A 20785-nucleotide genomic window follows, 5' to 3' on the forward strand; every position below is an offset into this window, starting at 1 on the left:
AGTTAAGGATTTGTATTGGCTATAATGAAGTTATAGTGGAAGTAGGAAGGTTATATTTCTGTAGCCTTTACTATTTTTCTTTTAATTAAAGCATTAAAAAAATCTAATTGCATGACTGGTAAACTGGTTACTACAGATTTTAACTGTTATGAGGATAACCGTATCCATAATAGTTAAGGCTTTGGTTTTAAGCTCCTTTACAGAACCTTTCCTTCCATTTCACTGCACTCTTGTTATGATTGATGTAGCCATAATAGAGGAACCACTTGTCCATTGCATGGATTCTGACAAATGTGGGAATGGTTGAAGTTCCTGTGCATTCAGAGTTGGACCTGTGAAGCAGTACCAGCACCCTTTCGTTTAACAGCATCCTATGCATTAGTATGAGAGAATTCTACTGTGTGCATTTTATAAAAGTGCCATATGACTTGAAATTTAACACATTCTGCTTCTTTTAAGTATTACAGTGTTCAGGGAAAATGTGCTGTAAAACTAGAAACATGATTCTGTTATATGGTTAATTAAAAAAAAGGCAGATTTTTAATATGATCTCAGTCAGTGGAAGACATCAACAAAGACTTTTTTGTTGGCTGTCAAGTGAGAAAAACAGAAAAGACTTAAATTCTTTCTCTAATATTTCCTTCCAGGCTGACTCATCAGTAGAAACTGGGAAGAACTGTAGAAGAGAAGCCAAGCAGACAAGCTGATAACTCAAAGAAATACTCTTTTGAGTTGGGGGTTCAGAGTGGAGCCATCATGAGCGATGTTACCATTGTGAAGGAAGGCTGGGTTCAGAAGAGGGGTAAGTTCTACCTTTTAATGGAAAGTTCTTCTGATGTATGGTATGCTGTGTGCAGTGGTGTTACGTGGTTACACATATGAGCATTCTTGATTTATCTTCTGGTCTGCAGTGACCTAATCTGACCATATGGAATTAATGGCCATTAAGGCCTTGGTCTTGTTAATACTTAACCCTCAGCACTGCCCTTGGTTATGGGGGTAACTGACAGTGAAGAGGAAGTTGGACTCAGTAATTCCCACTTAACCTTGCTGTTGCAGCTGCTGTCACCCATGGATCAGACTAAGTAGGCTGTTGTGGCAGCTGGAAGAGGTGCACAGTAGAAGGTTGCCTGGAAGCTGTTGCAGATGTGATACTTTGTGTGAAACTTCCTAGATGCCAAAAGCATTCACTGTGGCTCAGCTTGTATTACAAATGCAAGTAGTCCCCATAAAATCAACATAATACTTGCATAAAGCTCAGCATACACCCAATTACTTTGCAGACCTGGAAGCTGTATGATTAAAGAATATATTCCTAATTATAAGCCAGTCTAAAGTACGATTTTCTATTCCATTTGAATGCCTGTAAATTCTTGAGATGTCAGTTTATAATGTGTCACCATGTGATTTACAAATTTGGGAAGGTTGTTGTATGTTAAGCTTTGAATGGGAAACCTCTAGAAATATCTGGCATTTGTATAATGTAATGAACTTTGGGTGAAATCTTCCATGCTTCATGCTGCTCTGCTTTGGGTTATGGTTGCTGGACATGATTATTTCCAAAAGAACATCATCTCTCTTGCAGAGAGAAGGTGATCTGGATTATAGGGTGATTTATGCCATGAGCTTCTGTGATTTAGAAAGATTTAGACTGGAATAGTGGGAACAAAATTACCCTTTAATTTACAGAGAAATGCTTTGTTTCAATAGCAGTGTGAAGACAAAGATCATTATTAGCTTTGTTATTGCAGATTGACATTAAATGTCAAAGAAGCCAAGAGAATGAGAGAAAAAGTTTATTATTCTGTTATTATTCCTGCATAAATTGTATTTCAGGATGCATTATGGGTATTGTAGATGAAAATGGGCTAAGCTATGTGAAGTTTAAGGCCTGCTTCCTATTTTGGAATATATACTTATAACAAATTTTACGTGACAGGAACTATTTAAAATTTTAATTCATTTTTCCTTCCCATCTTGTTGTTGTTTACTCAGTTTGGGTATCTGATTTCCTTTTTTTGATTATTTTATACACATTTCTTTCAAATGTATTAGAATGATTAGGATGATCCACATACTTTTCTTCTACATGATGTCAGTTCCTTCATGTAATATCGCTCATTCTTATTACACCCTGATATCAACTCTCTGTGAGCAGTGGATACGCATATATTAATCACTGGGCTCCAGAAAAGGACAATGTACAATGACACTCAATGTCTTACTGAATATCTGAAATTCGGAAATGTAAAGTAAAAGTTTTCCTCATGCTGTTTTACTATCTGTTACTTGAAGAAAAGCCTACTGAGTTGACACTTTGATGTCAGTTTTGTTAGTAATTATTTTTTTTTAAGTAAAGACAATTCATGACATGCATTTTTCCTTATTTTAATTAATTCTGAGTGAATGTATAGTTGTTTTTTTCCTTCTGGCTATAGGTAACTGTGTAGGTTTAAGTGGGATTTTTTTTTTTTTATTAGACCTAATATTGTCCTTAATTTTCTGTGTCTGACTTATTCTGGTTGCTGTTGGATTAAAGCATTCATTTTGTTTGTTTCTGAAAACAAAAGGAAAAGTGCAGTGTTTTTTTCCAATGTCAAGAATTCGTAAGCGTTTAATTCAATGGTTATACATTTCATGTAATTACAACTTCTACCCTGACCTTGCTGTGGAGCAAGAGACTCGAAGTTGTTAAGTGCTTTTTTTTGTTGTTGCCAAGAAAAAGTATCCAAACTTAATCTAAATTCTGAAAGTTGGAATATGCTTAGTAGACACTTCTTATTTTGGCAGCTAAATATTCTCTCTCTGTACAAAGAAGCATCGTGGGATTGGGTAAAGCTGTCTTGCTTCCACAAGCTATCATGCTATTACAGTTTTAAAGTGAATTCTCTCGTCATCCCCACTTGACACTCATTGGCTCAGTTCACAGGGTGGTTTTGGTAGGTACCAACCAGGTTCCTCCTGGAGGAAGCTGAGCGTGGGATCTCTTCTCCAGGCGGACACCAACTGAACTCCAGCCGCAGCGATCGGTCCTTTGGACAGCCCTGAACCATGTGTATGGTGCAATGTTCAATCTGAGGCTCCAGACTGAATTTAACTTGACGTAAAACTCGTACACGCTACATGCTGGAAACGTAGCGGCCTGGGCACCAGCTGCTTCAGTTGACTGATCTGCTTCTATTATGCTAAATTACTTGGTCATGTGGATATAGTCTAGGACCTTTTAAAATTGTTCTCTTCAGCAGTCAGGAAGGTTTGCGATACAAGGAAAAGAACAAAACAATCTCTCTCTGTGATTCACAGCCCAATCAAGGAGTATGAGGATGACTTGGAAGTACTGGGATGAAGAATGGTTTTGAGGAGCCAGCTAATGAAATAGGCCATTACAAAGGCGGGTTAAGTGAACTGAATGTAGGAATGAGAGGGGAGGACTAAAAGTTGAGTGGGGGATCTCTCTCCAAGTTGAGACTCTGACAGGGAGAGGCTGGGGAAGACAGGGTCTGTTAGGGCACAGTGTTACAATTCTTAACCGCTGTGAAACCTGCTGAGAAACTGTTTGCTTTATTATCCTTAGTGCTGTATCCATGCCAGTAATAGAGGGCTGAGGGCTATATGTTTGTAAGCTTTTAACTCTGCGGTTGAGCACTGAAGAGTCGATGTGATGCTACACCACTGGCTTCAGTGCTCTGTTTTTCTCTGTGTGCTTAAGTGATGAACCCATTAAAGTATTACTATTTTAATAGCCAGCCAGCACTCAAAGTTAAGAAATGCCAGAATTAAGTTTATTTAATTAAGGATGAGTCATACTCAGGCTCTGAGTAGTCCTTAGGAGAAGAAGTTTCAGTGTGGTGAGACTAGATGATACGGAGGAAGAGTAAGCTGTTACATGTGAATAGTCAAACAGACAGAGATGACAGGCTAGAGGTGAGAACTTTGGACAATAGAAGGCACAAAACCCAAGAGGAAGCAAAGCCTGAGAAGCTCAGTGAACCTCAGGTGCAGTCAGGTCCCATCTCACAGGTGAAAGGAGACCCTGAAGCACAGTAGCTGGGCCTGCCTGAGCAAGTAATGCAGTCCAGTGAGAGTGGATTCAGAGAATGAAATAATCGGTGATGAGGACCTGATACCTCTCTATGCTCAGTGCATTTGCAAAGTGAAGTGGGTGTTACTTTGGACTGGCTCCTGTCTGCTCCTGTGCCCCTTTGGCAGTGCTCCTGGAGTATGTCTTGTGGTTTTTACTTTCATCTGAATGGAAGCAGGTTTGCGCACTCCAGGACTGCTCCATGCAGCAAATGAAAGTGCATTAACTAGGTGATAGGAAGGTTTGTTGCAAAAGTGCTCTCCTTATCCAAACTAAAGTACGAATGCAGATGTACCCTGTGAGACATCAGAACTTGTACAAGCGGAGAGCTAGCGTAGCAGTTGTCTTGGAGCGGAGTCTCTGCTCAGACAAGAGAGGAGTGGGAATGTATTTTGTATGGACGGTCTTATGGTTGTCTGTGACTCAATGTCTCAGATCTCGTGACAAGAACCTAGCATCTCACGGCCTTGTGTTCTTGTGCTGCTGCAAAGATATTCTTGCAATTCACTGGCTCAGTGTGTTTTGTTTCAGAGAGGAAAACTTTTCTTTCTTCTCTCTGTTCTCCAGTTATTCCTGTCACCAGATTAGGAGGGAAGTGTGTTGTCTTGCTTTATGAGTTTCCATTTTAGATGACACCAGCGTTTTTCCTTCTAATGCATACAGGTGAAAGGGAAGCGATCTTGACCAAAAATCTGAAATACAGTGATCTGAACCTTGCTGCTAATATGCAGAAGTTAAAGCACATATTTTACATTTATGCAGTTAGTGTAAGGACTCTGCAGTAATTGCTGAAATGATTTACATTTGGATTTGCTTATAAGCACAACATTTTGCAGAGTAGGTTTTTTTTAAATTATTGTAAGAGTATTTTTAATTTTACTTAATGTGTTTTTACTGTATTTACTAAATTAAATTTAATGTTTTACAGGGGGATATGTTTTTAATCTAACAGTTTGGAAACCGCTGGTTTTTTACATAGATGAACATGCTTAGTATGATTAGAGCTATATAATTACAAAAGTGGGTTTTATGCATATAATTCAGGTGGTATGTTTTTCTTTAAAGCTGGAGCTGGTTTCCTGAGTTGTAGGGTTGACCTTGTCTGTGGTCTATAATAGTGACAACAATTAGATTTAAGAATCATTAATAACTATGCTTAATTGCAACCTAATTTCTTTATATATAACCTGTGCACAAGATTTCAATTAGTTTAAACATATGAAAAGGTTTAAGAGTCTCTGTTACCATGTTATTAAAAGATCATTTGGGACAAAGGAAAAATTGACACAGATGCTAACTTTTTAAAGGACCCAGTTTTAAATTTCATGTCAACTAACTTTTTCTTTAATTGAAAGAGTAAGTTTTTTGTTTTTTTTTTTTAATCTTGGGAGAATATACCTAATGTGCACTGCATAACAAGGTGGCTAAATCTTTATTTAAATACAAAGCAAAATGTTGTCAGTTTAAGTCAGTGCTTCTGTTGTCATACTGCAATTACCATACTTCTGTTTGGGCCTCTGCATTCAAGTGTGTTACGTTAGATAATGCTGTTTGTCGTGGCAATCTTTACATAGCTTACATGATATATTTTTACCCAAATTATATTGGATAGATAATGTATCTGACTTGCTTATGGAGGTGACTTTAATACAGTCTCATAATTTTTAATGTCCTCATTTTATCTCACAGCGCTCACCTGAAGTGAGAAGGATTAGTATATAAATTTTATAGAGAGGGAACTGAAGTATAAAATTGCTGTGGCTTAACCATGATAACTTAAGAAGTTTGATGTAATGAGATGGTGGTAAAAAACAGATGTCATGAAGCTTTCCTGTAATAAGATTGTCCTGTAAAGAGTATACTACTGAAATACCGTAATACCATTTTTCACTCAATGTTTTTTTTTGTTTGGTTGGTTTTTTTAAATACAGCTTTTTATAACATAGTATCCAGAATTGAATTACCTGAAATAGTGTTAGTATTTCTAAACTTATAGAGTTCATAGAATAAGATGTATTTTGATCTACTGTGATGAGATTTACTCAACTGCTGGTCTGTTTTCTTTTTTGCTGTTCAGGACATGATGCAGGTATCATGGGATTTTAAGAAATAACCATGTGGAAAATATTTATTGTTGTTATATCTACTATCAAGAAGAATAAATAGTGTAGTGGAATAAATCTATTGTTCCAAATAAGAATACAATTGTTGTTTAAAGTACAAATTATTTACAGTCTTAAGGTGACATGTCTTCCCCTCCCTTCCTCCCCCTCCAAATCCAGAAAAAGAACTAAGTAATGGACACTGGGTTTTACAGTTGAACCAAGACCAAACAGATGTTAATTTTGGAAATACACACTGGAAATTGAGTTCATGTGATATGTTTATGGGTTTTTTTTTTTGGTTTTGGTTTTTTTTTTTGGGTGGGGGCAGGAATGCCTTGATCGAAAAATTAATCTCAGAAGTTATGGTACTAATTGAGTGTAATTCACAACCTGTCAGAAATCTTGTTTGCAGATTGTCTGAATTATTTGAGTAGTTTAACACACCTCTAACAAAGACAAATTTACATAGCCTATCTTGAACATCTGCTACACAAAGTAGAAGAAATTTAAACTATTTTTTTCTAATTGTCTTAGCGAATAGTAGTTTAAGGTAAAGTCTTCATTGATGAACCACTAGAAACTAAATAAGCCTTTCTTATAATCTTTCTACTCCAATTCTATCCAATGAAAAGAAAATATGTATTACAGTAAATTTCCAATAAAATATATGTCTGTAAAAGAGACAGCTCCATGAGGACCAAAGAGAGAGAAAAACGGCAGTGCAAGCTCTCTTATATAAATGTTTATGCATCCAGATATCTAAACTAGATTTTTTTTTTAAGTTCTCAGACATTTCTGTATCATGCACTCCGTGTAGAAATGAATTTAGGTAAATCTGTAAGTTGCTTGGAGTTGGGGAAACCTCACGCACTTTTTTTTTTTTGCTTCCATATATACTCTGAGCAGAGATCTGTGTATTTAGAGGCTGTTTTCTTGCAGCTACCCCACTGGAAGAGAAGGGCCCTCTGTGCCCTTCCTCTGTCCCATTCACTTTGTAGTTGAGTACCAAGCTCTTCTTTTTGGAATAAGTATAACCTTTTTAACCTTACTTTTCCCTGAAGGAAGGTCAGAATCATGTGAAAATCTTAAACTTGATGAAACTAGAATGAGTGTGGGGTGTTCTTTTTGCTAAATAACTGTTTATTCCAGGTGCTTTTTAGGTAGTAGAGAGGTGAGTGTTATTTTTGCAGCTCTCCACCTTGGATTATTACCAGCGTCTGCAGGTAAAGGCAGTTTGATACAGTAATTGAAGCCTGAAACGCAAGGTATTTTAAACAGTCTCGGGATTTTTCTCTGCACTATCCTTGCTGAATGCCAGTTTAGATAGCTGTGCATGATTGATTAATTTTCTAATTTTTTTAAAAATTGTTTTTGTTTCAATGTAGCTGTAGTACAGCTTGTTCCCTGTTTTTAAATGGATGTACACTTGTGGTTCTGATTGGTAAAAATGATGCTCTTCTAGATGGAGCTGTATTGTAGAAGATAGTGGCTAAAATTCCGTGCATGTTCTTTGATTAGATATAGTAGTTCCTACTACTAATATGTCAGGTAGAAGATGCAGTAATATATTCAGAGGGAGGAAGGTATTATCTTATGTTTGTATTAATAGGGTATTATTAACGTGGAATGTTCACGGGGGTGTCAACATGTTTGACCTTAGTGCTGTTGATTTTCAGATTTTTGAAAAGAAGTCGAACAAACTCAATACCTAGACAGAATCCCTGTTTATTATCATCCTTTCAGTGGCTTGTGAGGCACGTTTCTGGTGCTCATCACCTTGGGCTTTGGGCTTCCACATGCCCTGCGTTTTATCGTAGAAAAGTGCTTTTATTATTCCTGACAACAACAAGTTTCTTGTTACACAGGAGAATGCCCAGGCAATGGGGTTTTTTTAGTATTCTGGACACACTGGGTTGCATGTTCTTGTATGTCTGTTCCGTTTCCTATGTAATGAATGCTGCCTTGTTGCTCATGTTCTGAAGGTTTTCTCCATTCATACTGGTTTCTCTTATTCATACCAGTTTGTTACCCATGAGGGCAATACTTTTAAAGAAGCAAGGTTAACATTCTCTGTTGCAGGGGTTAGGGAAGCAAGATGTTAACAATTCATTGTCCTTTTCCTGCTCACAACTCTTTTGGCCTGGCAGTACTGCATGACCAGCAGATGTTGAAAGTATGCTGTTGGGGAAGACTCTGAGGAACTGTTTCCTAAATATGTGTTTTCTATTTAATAAAACTCCTACTTTTTGTTTTTACTTAAAGCTTAGTCACGCTGTGTAATACCTTTGGCATACTGTCAACTGTTGATAAACTAAAATTCATTTGTGTTTATGTTACTTTCACATTGAAGATGTTGTTATTGTAAGGATAACTTGCTTGCAATACCAGGGCGTTTGATGCCTCATTAAAACATCATCTTCCCTCAATATACCTATGTGCCAGTCCAACAAATCTCCCAAGTCTTTGTGCTTTCTTTTATTTCAAAGGCAATCCATGTACCTGTTCTCACCTCGGCTAGGTCAATCAGCTTATGCCTCTGTGGGACCTACTTCTTTTGTAGTACCCCTGCTGTAATTGTCAAAAACATTAATAAGGTCAACAGCTGTGACTTGAAACTAGGTCCTGAAGGAGTTTAGGGCTGGACTGGGAAGTCAAAGTTTTAGGGCATGAGTATCAAAGAGGCAATTGAGACTGCGAATTGAGATATCGAAAAATAAGTTTTGGGAAGAGATCAGGCTAGTGATGATTTAGGGACTGAATAGAAGGTGGAGGACAAGGGAAGAAAGTTTTATAACCACTCGAGTGCTGTCTTGGTTGCGTTCTGTTTTCTTGGAGGAACTGTAGACCCTTCATGAGCATCTCTACAATCTGTTGACAAAATTAGAGTGTTTTTCCCGCCAAAACATGGAGAGAAGATGGTGGTAGTGCCTGGGATTTATTCAGCCTCCAACTTATTGAAAGCAGTTTGATTTTTCCTAAATCGCAGGCAAAACAGTGTTGTTCCAGCAGCACAGATCTTGGCTTGCACTGGGAGGGTTTGCTGAGTCTCAGGGTAGGTCTCCATTAGCACATAATACAGCACAATAGGAGGGAATCTGTCGAGAGGTGCTTAGATTTTGGTGTCCACACTATCTATGCATGTTTCCAGAGCTTTGCTTTGGACTCACTGTCATGTCTGTTCCTATGGACTGAGAGCCTCTTGGCAGTGGGCATGTATGAGGTGTGGTCACAGTGTAAGCCAAAGCTTGTAATAGTTGATATTTGGGAGATTTGCTTCAGATGCATACTCCTTATCTATAATGTAGATGTACCCCCAGTCTCATTTTTTCCAGTCGTCTTCAGTACCGTCTCTAACTATGTCCCAGCTAGTCTGTGTTATATTGATTACTTCCCTTGCAAATCAGGGCAGTGTTAGCTTACTTTTTATAAATCTAAGTATATTTCTTTTTAATCAGATCATTGCAGCTGACATCTTGTTTACCATAAATTCTAAATTTATAGTTTGCTTTCTTACAGAGTGCTTTCTTAAAACTGGTAGGAAGATAGGAAATGGATGTGTCACATGCCAGCACGCTGATAAGAAAACACCTTCTCTTTTTCAAGACAGATTCAGAAGTTCACTTTTAAAATACTATCTGTCTTGCCTTTGGGGGTAGTCTTCCCAAAAAATATTTAATTACAGTATGGTAGCATGTTAACTGTGTAAAATCAGGAAGTTCACTGTTTTATTAGTTGTTTCATTTTTATGTTGAAATTCCAAACTGCGTAATCCTCAGTTACATTTGAACAGTTGAAGTGTAAAAATTAGATAGCTTTCTGCTGGTCTTTTATCTACATTGTCACGCTAAGAAAGTTACTGAAACCAGAATAGTCTTCACAGATAGCTGCTAACTAGGCCTAGATAATGAGACCACCACAACCAGAGAGAGATCCATTTGCTACTTTATACAAGTGCTCTGTGCTTTTGGTTGCGATAAATTCATGGACAGCTATGTTTGTAATGAAGAAAGACATGTAAGATGGTAAATTATGTAAAGAATTGGACCAACAGTATCTTAAATTTGGGACTCAGTATTGTGGATTTTAACCTGAATTCGTCCAAGTCACAGTTTCCCTCAGATAAAATGGACATAGTATTGCTACTTCACCTCAGAGACTTCCTGAATGTGAGTTTGTTCATCCTTGTGAAACTTCTGAGTGCCTTATGTTTGAATATTCATGGTTTTTAAAATGTAATTGTTTATATAGGAAGTAGAATGAGTCTGATAGTAGTTGAAGTTCAGCCTGATGGAGAAGCAGTAGATTTTTTGGGTTTCGTTTATCCTCCTGACATGTTGCAGAGGAAGAGGTGAAATCTGTTAGGGCGTACAAAGGAATGAGTTGTTAATAAGATGCGAAAAACCAGTTGTCCTTTATCAATTCTTAAGGTTAGTTTTTTAGATAGATGTCTTCCAGAGAGACTGGAGGAAACCCCTGAACAGCAATCACTAGGAGGGTAATCCATAGGAACATGACAACATCTCTACCTGTACTTACATTCTTTTGACCTGACGAAACTGTGCAGATGGATTAGTGGTGTAACTTATACCCACGTGAAAATTCTTACAAAATAGTGTGCTTTCATACAGCATTGATTGCTTTACTTTAAAGCTAGTATTCACTCACTTTGTTTTGAACTGTGCTGGCTTTTATAATATCATGCCCATTTATGTATGCCGACTAACACATCAGAAGCTTTTCTGAACAAGTTTATTCTTATCTTGAGAAACAGCAGCAACTACTGTATTTTAATTAGGAGCTTGTGAACTTGCCCCTGATAGATACAGTTCCATGTTTACTTGAAACTTGTGTTAAGTGGAAGCTGTTGCTGAAATGGGGGAAGTGTCATGTCCTCTTCTTGCTTGGTTGTGTTGGCACTTGTGCTTGTAATGGTGACATGGTGAATCATACCAGGAAGTTTATCTGGCTGAAAATGAATCTATTTTTATTTTCCTAGGTAACTTTCAGATGGATCATTTCCCTGACCTGACTCACTGTGTAGCTGCACAAACAGTAGTGCTGGCACACACTAGAATGCGTGAGCGGCAGCACCGAGGGGCACGACAGCTTCCTCCTAGTGGCAACCCCTACCTTTGCAAGAGTAAATAGGTTATAAAACTGCACCTAAAACTTAGGGTATCACTACAACCAGACTGCAGCACAACCAGTTTGTATTCCTAGATGGTATTTCTAGAGGGTTTTCTTTGAAGTTCATGTTTAGAAGAGCTCCATTGATTTACTCTCTGTGCTAGTCCTAAACGTGATTGAATTAAAAAATGCCACCAGGAGGTTAGCTAGTTTCTATTCTTGTGTGTTTGTAGTTTTTAATCAAACAGTGATTTTTAACAGAATAGTGACTTGGCTAATGTCTGAAACATTAAATGGTTCCTTAATCCAAATGATACAGTAGCTTTGTAATCCTCTTGGGTTTAGAGCTTGAAAGCTGTTTAAAAAGAGTATTTTAACCAAAAAACCCACCCAAAGCTTATGATAGACATCCTTCTGAGGCTAGTGAGTTGTTGGCTTCTGGATATTACTCAAGATTAAAATTATACTTATGGTTCTTAGAGTTCAGAATATACATATTGTGTTGGTAGACAATCAGTGAAACTTCAGATAATGTTAATTTTTAAGCCTCTTAAGTTTTCCATGGAGTTTCTGCTGCATTTGGTAGAATTCCTGTAAAAGTAGGTTTTGGCTAAAATTCATTCTTTGCAGGCTTATTTCTGGGTTTGTTTGGTTATATACCAAATTTTGGAGCAGGTTCAAGCTCTTTGTAATTTCAGCTTGCACAATGAATATTTGAAATTAATTTTTGTTGTAAACATTTGTATTTGGGATCCCTTTGGATGGTTTTTAATCACAGCCAAGATCTTACACATTCAGTTTACACCACGTGCATAGGATTTTATGTGGAACTGCTGTTGGAACAAAGAGACTTATGTAGAGCTGATGAACTTTTCCCTCACTTGATCCAACCATCCTTGCTCCAGAGGAGACAGGGAATTGCTGTTATATGCAGCAGTATGGGCAACCATGCTGATATTAGACCAAATAGATAAATTTCATGGTGAATGAGTGTTGTATTCTCCAGGCACTTACAAATACCTTGTAGCTTCCCATTTGCCACAACCATAATGCTATCTCCCTTTTCTAATAAAAATAAAAATAACAACAAAAAACCCCACAACACCGCCCCCCCCCCCCAACCAAACCAAAACCAAACCAACCCAGCTTTTTTTAGGGATCCTTTCTAACACTTTGTGTTCCCCTGCATCCTCTCCAAGAAGATAGCTGTAGATATTATTTAGTCTATAAAGAGAGAGTTAGGGAAACAGTTACGGTCATACTGCGTTATTTGTGGTGTATAATAGCTGTGTAATACATACTTACGTATAAGTCTAAGCAAGGTATTTTTTTTGTACCAGCCTCCCGGGTATCAGTATAGTCATTAGACGATGCTACAAATGTTGAGTGTGTTGGTCGTGAGGTTTTAAATAATCTGCTGTAGATAGGCAAATAATAATAAATATACTTTTGATAATAAAAGCTTGACCCACTCAAACAAGGTCACATTCAAAAAAATTCTAAAATTAATAGGTATTTTGAGTGTTTTTGAGGAACGTACTTCAATAATTAAACTTATTCTTACATAAGGACATAAAATCTGAGTTTGTGTTGATTTCTTGTAATGAATTTTCCTGTAAAAGAGGCAACAAGTTGCTACTCCAGAGCTGGGTAAAATAAGGAGGAGAAAAAAAGCTCTTTTTATGCAGAGGCAGCATGAGTGCAAAAGCATCACTGTCTGGTCATCCATAGTGTGTCTGACCTTTTCTTACAAAAGGAAAATATCTCTATAATAAAGTGAGTTTTGCTGGATAGAAAGTCGCAGGTCTTTATATTCAGTGAAATCATTGTCACTGGTAAATTGCCTCACAATAGTCATTTGTATAGTAAATACGATCCTGCATTAGAGCTTTAGCATATTCATAGCTTTTCCTTTCTTGCAATCCACTTTATTCCCTAAAAGCCATCCATGGTTGGTAGACTATTGATGTCAATATATTTGTAGCCGTAGTCTAGAGGAAGGTTTTATGCTGATTCAATGCACAGTTTATAAAAAGGGTGGCTTACCACAATCTCTGTCTTTTGCCAATCGACATTTTTAAGTATGCTCCAGATAGCTTGTTTTCTTTGGAGTTCCTTGAGAATCTGTTTGTATTTCTTTATTTAGAATGTGCATATTTTATTTTTTAATAAACAAAGCAACAAATGAATCGATTCATTAATAATTTTAATCTTTCCTCAGAATAGATAAATATTAATAATTACTCCCTACCAAGAAATTTGATGCATTGTGATTTAACCAATGCTTGAAGAACGCATTATTAAATGCTATTTAGAACATACCATATATGAAGAGAAAGGTGTTTAAAAATGCACCATCTTAAATACAAATGCTTTTAGTGTACGTAAAGCCTTACAGAGGCTTCAAGTTGGAAAGATAGGACTCAACAAAGCATGTAAAGATGGCAGTTTCCTCAAGTCCTCATTGTGAGAAAAGAGGTGGATCTTTTTTTCAATTTTAACTGCATTGATGTGCCTTTTTAACTATAGAATGGTGTGAGCTGCTGTGGAGCCTAGGATATGGACCAGGTACCAAGAGCAGCAAAGATCAGGAGAACTTTCTCAGTGTCTGTTGTAAGGATAGTCTCCAAGGAAATAGCTTTTCATGCTCATGCTGTGCTGAAGAGCGCTTTCATTTCTGAAAGAGAAACATGCAGTGATGGTTTCAGCTTCTACTGTAGTTAGAAATTCTGTTCCTGGTTTGAAATGATAACAGATGAATTAGAATGCTTTACAGGTATTTTCCTTTTGGTTCATACTGTAACTGCTATTGGTTATTCCCAGCGTAAAAGTCCCCCATCAGTTTTGCTACGCCTTTCCCTTGGCCACAGTTGTTCTCTGGTCTTGTTTGAAAGAGTCACTGGTAAATGCTACTATTTTTGCATGGTTCTAAGCAGCTGGTGGGCCTGTTGAGGGTAGAGAGCAATTGATAAAATGGGAAGGATACAGATAATTGAGACATTTAAAAGATGTCTGGGGCTTTTAGGCTCTTTAGGCTGGGGATGTGAACAGTTTTGGTATAGAAAGGAAGTGACTATCGCTAGATACAATACCATTAAAGAAGAAACAACTAGAGAAAGTTTAATGTGAGGATAGGGTTTCAGAAAAAAAAATGCTGAAAGCTTACATTGGAGAGATTAGTAATTCTTAATTACTTAAGAAATCATAAGACGTTTCTGTAACAAAGAAAAAATTCTGTGGTAATTGCAGTAACTTCTGAGATACTGCAACATGTCCTTGTCCTTCAGTGATTAGAAGATGAAGTTTAATGAAAAGCATTATCTTTTTGTTGTTGTTTGTTTGGGTTTTTTTTTGTTTGTTTCCAATGCTATTATGTAATTGTAAGGAAAAAAAAATATCTAGACAAATACAATTAATCCCTGGAAGCTCCCAGCTCAAATACTACACTGGAAAGTAAAGGAATACAAGAAGGGAATAAATTTATGTATGTTGGTAGTAAGGTGCCTGTCATCTGGGGATTTCAGTAAGGAGCTAGTGTTGCAGATTGGCAAGGCAACAGTTTCATTTACCAACTAAATAAGATATGGTCATAAAAATCCATGTTTTAAAGACCAGGGTGTGAAACTTCAACTCAGATATTTCTTTCCATCTTAACATATGGATTGGAAAGCTGGAAATCCAACAAAGGTACAGACATCTAAATGCCTTTGAAAGCAAATGCCTTAGAAAAATACTATGTATTAAATGGAATGAATTTATAACAGATGCCAAGATTCATTAGACAGCTCAAAAACCCCTTGGCTCTAAAGTTATCCAGAAAAGAAGATGGAATTATCATCTGGAACATATGTTAAGAATGAAGCCAGAGCATCTGTCATGGAAAGCATGCCACTGGGCAGCTGGAGGAACATGCAAAAAGCACCAACTGAAAGAGTCTTTCCATTGAACAATGCCTAAGGTAAAAAAAAAACAAACCTGTGGGACATCACACTGGATGCGCAAGGAGTGGCTCAGAGCAGATAAAAACTGCACAGGGCTTTTTGGCTTTTTTTTTTTTTTTTTTCAGTGTGTATAAACTGAAGGTTTTCGGTTGTTTTCTGTTAAGACTGCAGATAGTAAAGGCTGATTAAAAATTGAAGGTCAGTATTAAAAAGTACAGAGTCAGAACAGTACTTAATTGTCATGTATTTTCATTTATTTTAGAATTTGCATATAATTTCTTTAGCCGTGAAAAGCGAAAGAAGATTGTGTAATTAAATAAATCTTCAGATGCATTCCCACTGATTGGCTTAATCTATAATAGAGTATCCAGGATTCCTTGGATAAAGATGCAGAATTGTTTTATCCAAGTAACCTACAGTTAATGACACTACTGTGGATTTAATTTTCTCTGAGAGCACTTGCTCTTACCTTTTCCTACTTTTTATCACTTTGCAGGAGTTCTGGAGTTTCTGAACTAGCAGCTCTCTGTACTATACTGTCTTTTAACTTGCCCTGGTATTAGCCTAATATTACAAAGGTTTGTGTTAGAAACACCTTAGCAGAATTTAGATTTCATAAAAGACTTCTGGTTGAAATGTAAGCTTTCAAATCTGTTATCTCAGTCTGTCTCTTGATCTTGTGCTATGAAAAACATTTTATTAAAATACAACAATCTGAACTAAGTTTGTCCAAAGTAAGTATGCAGTAATGTCTTAGACTTGATAAATAGAATTGTTTTGTGTTCTTTTTTTTTTCCCTTATGATTTTCCAGGCAAAAAAAAGAAGTCTTCACTCAGTAACATGGAGGCATTCCCAAGCAAGTGTGTGCGCGCGATATGGCACTTTTTAAAAAATTTGCGTTGCTTGGGTTTTTTTCACTCGTCGAATCATCTCACTGACACCCAGCCTAACACGTGGGAATGAATGCTTCCTGTGAGAAGTTTGAACAACCCATTCACCTTCTAGATGCATTTTAGGAGTCTAAGTAGTGAACCAAGACTGTTAGTTCCACTTAGCAGGGTAACAAGTTTAGGCAAAGTGAATAGCTCCTCAAACATTTCAAAGGTGTATTGATAGCTGCAACTTTTCTGTTTCTTCCACTTACAGTATGATGAGTGTTACAGTGATTATTTCTTAATGCCTCATAAAGGTGAGAAAAGCTTGCAAATGCAATTCAGCTGCACTTAAAGGCTAAACATTCAGGAAACATAATTTGTTTTTTCTTTTCTTTTAAAATATTTACAGATATTTTTATCCCCATTACACATTTGGTGTTGATGGAACACAGTTTAGATGCCTTCCTCCCATGGATTGGCGGTAAGGCATCTAGCTATTCTCTGTCCTTCAGAACCTAGGTGGTCACAATTTTCTACTTTGACATTCTGCTTCTGATTTATTGTGTAATTAGATCCAGTTAGGACTATAGGTAAAACTTTAACAAAATTTTATCAGAGATTGTCCATTCTGCCAAATTCAGAGCAGCCTTTTGTTAAGTTATATGGAAAAATAAACCCAGCACACCCTCGAATATCTTTTCTTCTTTCGTTTCCATTACTGTTTGCGCTTTTGTGTGCTTGGCAACTGAAACTTGCAATAAGGTCCTTTCAGTAGTACTGGAGGCAGGCTTAGAGGTTATGTTTCTGGAAATAAAAGAAGTGAAAAGACATTGTGTGGTACACCATGTTATGTGTTGACTAGTGTTTTGAAATACAGTTGTCCTGTGCTCACTGCTAAAGATTTTTGCTGAACAGTACGTAACAATAAAAAATATTCAGGAGCTAAAAATACAGGATTACTACATGCGTTGACCTGTGGTCAGTGAGTTGGCAGGAGTAGCCTTGTATTGTTTGTTCAAGGTTTGTTTGAAGAGAACAATTATAGGATGATCATTAAAAATATTGACATATTATTTTTCAGGAGCAGTGGATTAAAAACACCTTGAAGAAAGACCGTTTTTAAGTATTCAGTTGGATTACATTAAACAAAGTAGGAACAAAAAGAAAACATTGTGTAAATCTTCATTTGAAAAATACTGAATTCGAGTTATTGAGGAAGTGGTTGTTTATGGAAATAGTGTATTTTTCTGTGCATTTTCCATGCAGTGTTTTGAAACCATATACTACAAAATCTTAATTTAACAGAATCTTGATCTCTGAGAGAGAGAGGCAGCCCCTCTATGTAGAGGATCTCCAGTAGGATGAAGGGAGACCCTCAGTGGATTTTTGCCAAAGACTGAAGGAAGACTTCATCCCCCCCATTTTGATGCAGAGTCAAAATCAAACCAGACATACAGAGTAGTAGTTACAACTAAGAGGGGTTGCCAGGTTGATGGTCTTGAGTAAGTGATTCTCTGGTATAGAAATCTGGTGTGCATGGATGAGAGTGTGTGGGTTCCCAGAGTACAGCTCTGCTGAGTTTACGCCAGACTTTTAACTAAATTAGTTCTGTAATAAAATCGGAATGTTTCAGTCTTTGTCTTTCTGATGTGTAGGGTCGGCACGCCTGCCTTATTTTGACCTTGTCCCCAACTCAACTTTATTCCTTTCGTAGCTGGTTTGAGATGTTGTTTTGGGAATTGCCTGTGAAGGAAGACTGACATTTCCTTCCACTTTGCCTTTGGGTGTAATGCTGAATGTAGTCACTCCCTCCTCCCAGAAACTGTTAACCTGTAGTTCAGGTTAACATGTTGGGCAGCAGCAAGCAAATACGAGAGAGCTGACTTCTTCCCAAGCTGGAGAACTGGAGTACTGGGTTGGAATATGAGAGGAGATGTTTGGATGAAGTCACCTTTTTATTTTAATTCAGTTTAGGATTCTGGTTAAAGTTCAGAGAGAGCTCGCTGCTTCGCTGTCCTGGTTTTGGCTGGGATAGAGTTAATTTTCTTCCTAGTAGCTGGTATAGTGTTATGTCTTGGATTCAGTATGCGAAGAATGTTGATAACACACTGATGTTTTCAGTTGTTGCTAAGTAGTGTTTAGACTCAGTCAAGGATTTTTCAGCTTCTCATGCCCAGCCAGCAAGAAGGCTGGAGGGGCACAAGAAGTTGGGAGGGGACACAGTCAGGACAGCTGACCCAAACTGGCCAAAGGGATATTCCATACCTTGAGTTGTCATGCCCAGTATATAAAGCTGGGGGAGTTGGCCTGGGGGGGGGAGGGGGGGGGGCGGGAATCGATCGCTGCTCGGGAACTAACTGAGCATCGGTTGGCAAGTGATGAGCAATTGCATTGTGCATCACTTGTTTTGTATATTCCAATCCTTTTATTCTTATTATTGACATTTTATTATTGTTATTATTATCATTATTATTTTCTTCCTTTGTGTTCTATTAAACTCTTATCTCAACCCACGAGTTTTACTTTTTTTCCTGATTCTCTCCCTGTCCCACTGGGTGTGGGGGAAGTGAGTGAGCCGCTGTGTGGTGCTTAGCTGCTGGCTGGGGTCAAAGCATGACATTCCCGTAGCTGTTTCTGTTGCCAGACTGGAGAAGATGTGACTTGGACTCTTCCTTTGTGAATGAGTCCACTTGGTCAGGTTGAAGATCCAGGTGGAATGAGTGGTACTCCATATTTTCCCCAGTAAAACTGAGTGGAATAAGGAGTATAACTTGTGTTTAATTAAAAGCAAAACAAATTCCCCTCCAAACCCACTTTTCTTAGAATCTAGGTAATATATTAATTTTATGTGTGAAGGTGATCCATGACTGTCGTCAAGGTTGTACTTATGATGATGAAAGATTGCTTCCTGTGTATAAAAAAAATGTTTATTGAACAAATGGACAGTTGCAGTTCAGTTGCAGTGCAGATATGTGAGTCTTCATAAGAAAATGGAAAAGTATATCACTTCCTCATTAACCTCACTAAGCTAGGTGAACTAGTACAGCTGTCCTTATGTTGCAAATTACCTACCAAAATAACTAGTTAACTTCAAAAATATTGGCCTCTCTTTCCAACAAGGCTGCCAACTTACATTATGTATTGGTACATTTTTATTGGACTTAAAAATATGGTGCTGGAAGAGATTTTGAGTGTTAGTTGTCTGTCCCCCATTTTGATGCTGAGTCAACAAAAAAAAAGTCCTTGCATGATGTTTGTCTGGGGTGTTCTTGAAAGCTTCAGTGACCTTCTGACACGAAGTTGTTCTACAACTTAACAAACTTTATTTGGACCAACTTTCTAACAATATGTAATCTAAATTTCCCTGCTGATCAGTTTTTGTACTGCCATCTGTAGATGTGAAGCACAATTAATCACTGTCCTCCTTATGAGACTCGCATATTTTAAGATTGTTATATTCCGCCTCCCTCTTATTCCCTACCATATTCTCTGTTTTAGGCTAAGCCTAGCCAGATATTTTACTGTGCTTCGAACTTGGTATTTTCATACAAACAAACAAAGAAAAAACTTCATAGTGTTGTTAGCCTCTCAGGACTTTTCTCAATTTAGCTTCCCCCCCCCCCCCTTAATTTTTTTTTTCCTTAATTTGGTAGTGCTCAAAATTTGTAAATAGTGGTATTTCAGAGCTTTTGTCTTTGCCCGATAGAGAGGAATAAATTCTTGTTTTAGTTCTTTCCCTTGATTTACATACAAACTCTTTGTTAATATGTAGCATAATGATACTTGTCTCTTATAGAATCATAGAATGGTTTGGTTTGGAAAGGACCTTGAAGATCATCTAGTTCCAAACCCCCTGGCATGGGCAGAGACACTTTCCACTAGACCAGGTTGCTCTTTGATATGATTTGATATGATATGATATTTTGATATGAATTGATATGATATTTGTCTCTTTCGTAACATAATTGCATTGTTTGTTCTTCCCAGATTGTTTCAAAGACAATCAAATTTCTAAATCTGGACTACTTTTCTAAAGAACTCTTGCTGCCTGGGTGTCTCCATGCATGACTGATTTGTAACCAGATTATTATTTTTTTTTTTACCTTTTGGAATATTTGTCTTGCTCTTTATTGTTCTGTAGCTGATTTGCTGAAACCATCCTTACTCCCAAGTTTTTTTTTGTTATTTTTTTGACATGTACTTAACTGTTCTGTGGTGGTTTTATTTTCTGTTGATGCTAAAGATAAATAGCTTATTTCATCATACCCAGATAAATGATCTTTTTAGTATGTCTGTGACAGTCCAACTCGCTGATCAGTAAAAACAGAATTCGAAGGAATAAGAAATGGGAGAATTATTCTTCCTTCCATTGTTTAAAATGTTGGGGGGGGGGGGAAATCTGAGGCGAGATTAGTTAGATTGGCTTTTAATGGGTGGTGACATCGGAGTGATCCAGAATATTTTGTTTATTCTGGGAAGCTGGATGAGTAACACTCAAATACTTTTTATTAATCTGTTGATTTCCATCAACTGTGGTAGTGTTGTTATAATCTTGTCTTTTATTAACACATCCTATTACATTTAAATTTGCCACTGGCTTTTTTTGCTAAGGAATTTTTGTTTTAATGTATTATAAAGAGAGTTGGAAATGGTGT

General features: G+C 37.2%; 1 protein-coding gene across 1 annotated transcript in view; it reads left to right on the top strand.

Moving 5' to 3' along the window:
- The first annotated feature begins 644 nt into the window (after positions 1 to 644).
- AKT3 (v-akt murine thymoma viral oncogene homolog 3) overlaps positions 645 to 20785 on the top strand; it is a 143503-nt gene continuing 123362 nt past the window's right edge. The window contains exon 1 of the mRNA XM_010562597.1: positions 645 to 802. Within this exon, the coding sequence (XP_010560899.1) occupies positions 757 to 802 (46 nt within the window). The 5' untranslated portion in view covers positions 645 to 756. The remainder of the gene's footprint in view (positions 803 to 20785) is intronic.

Source organism: Haliaeetus leucocephalus, unplaced genomic scaffold (genome assembly GCF_000737465.1).
Source record: "Haliaeetus leucocephalus isolate CR32 unplaced genomic scaffold, Haliaeetus_leucocephalus-4.0 Scaffold162, whole genome shotgun sequence".
Classification (NCBI taxonomy): Eukaryota; Metazoa; Chordata; class Aves; order Accipitriformes; family Accipitridae; genus Haliaeetus; species Haliaeetus leucocephalus.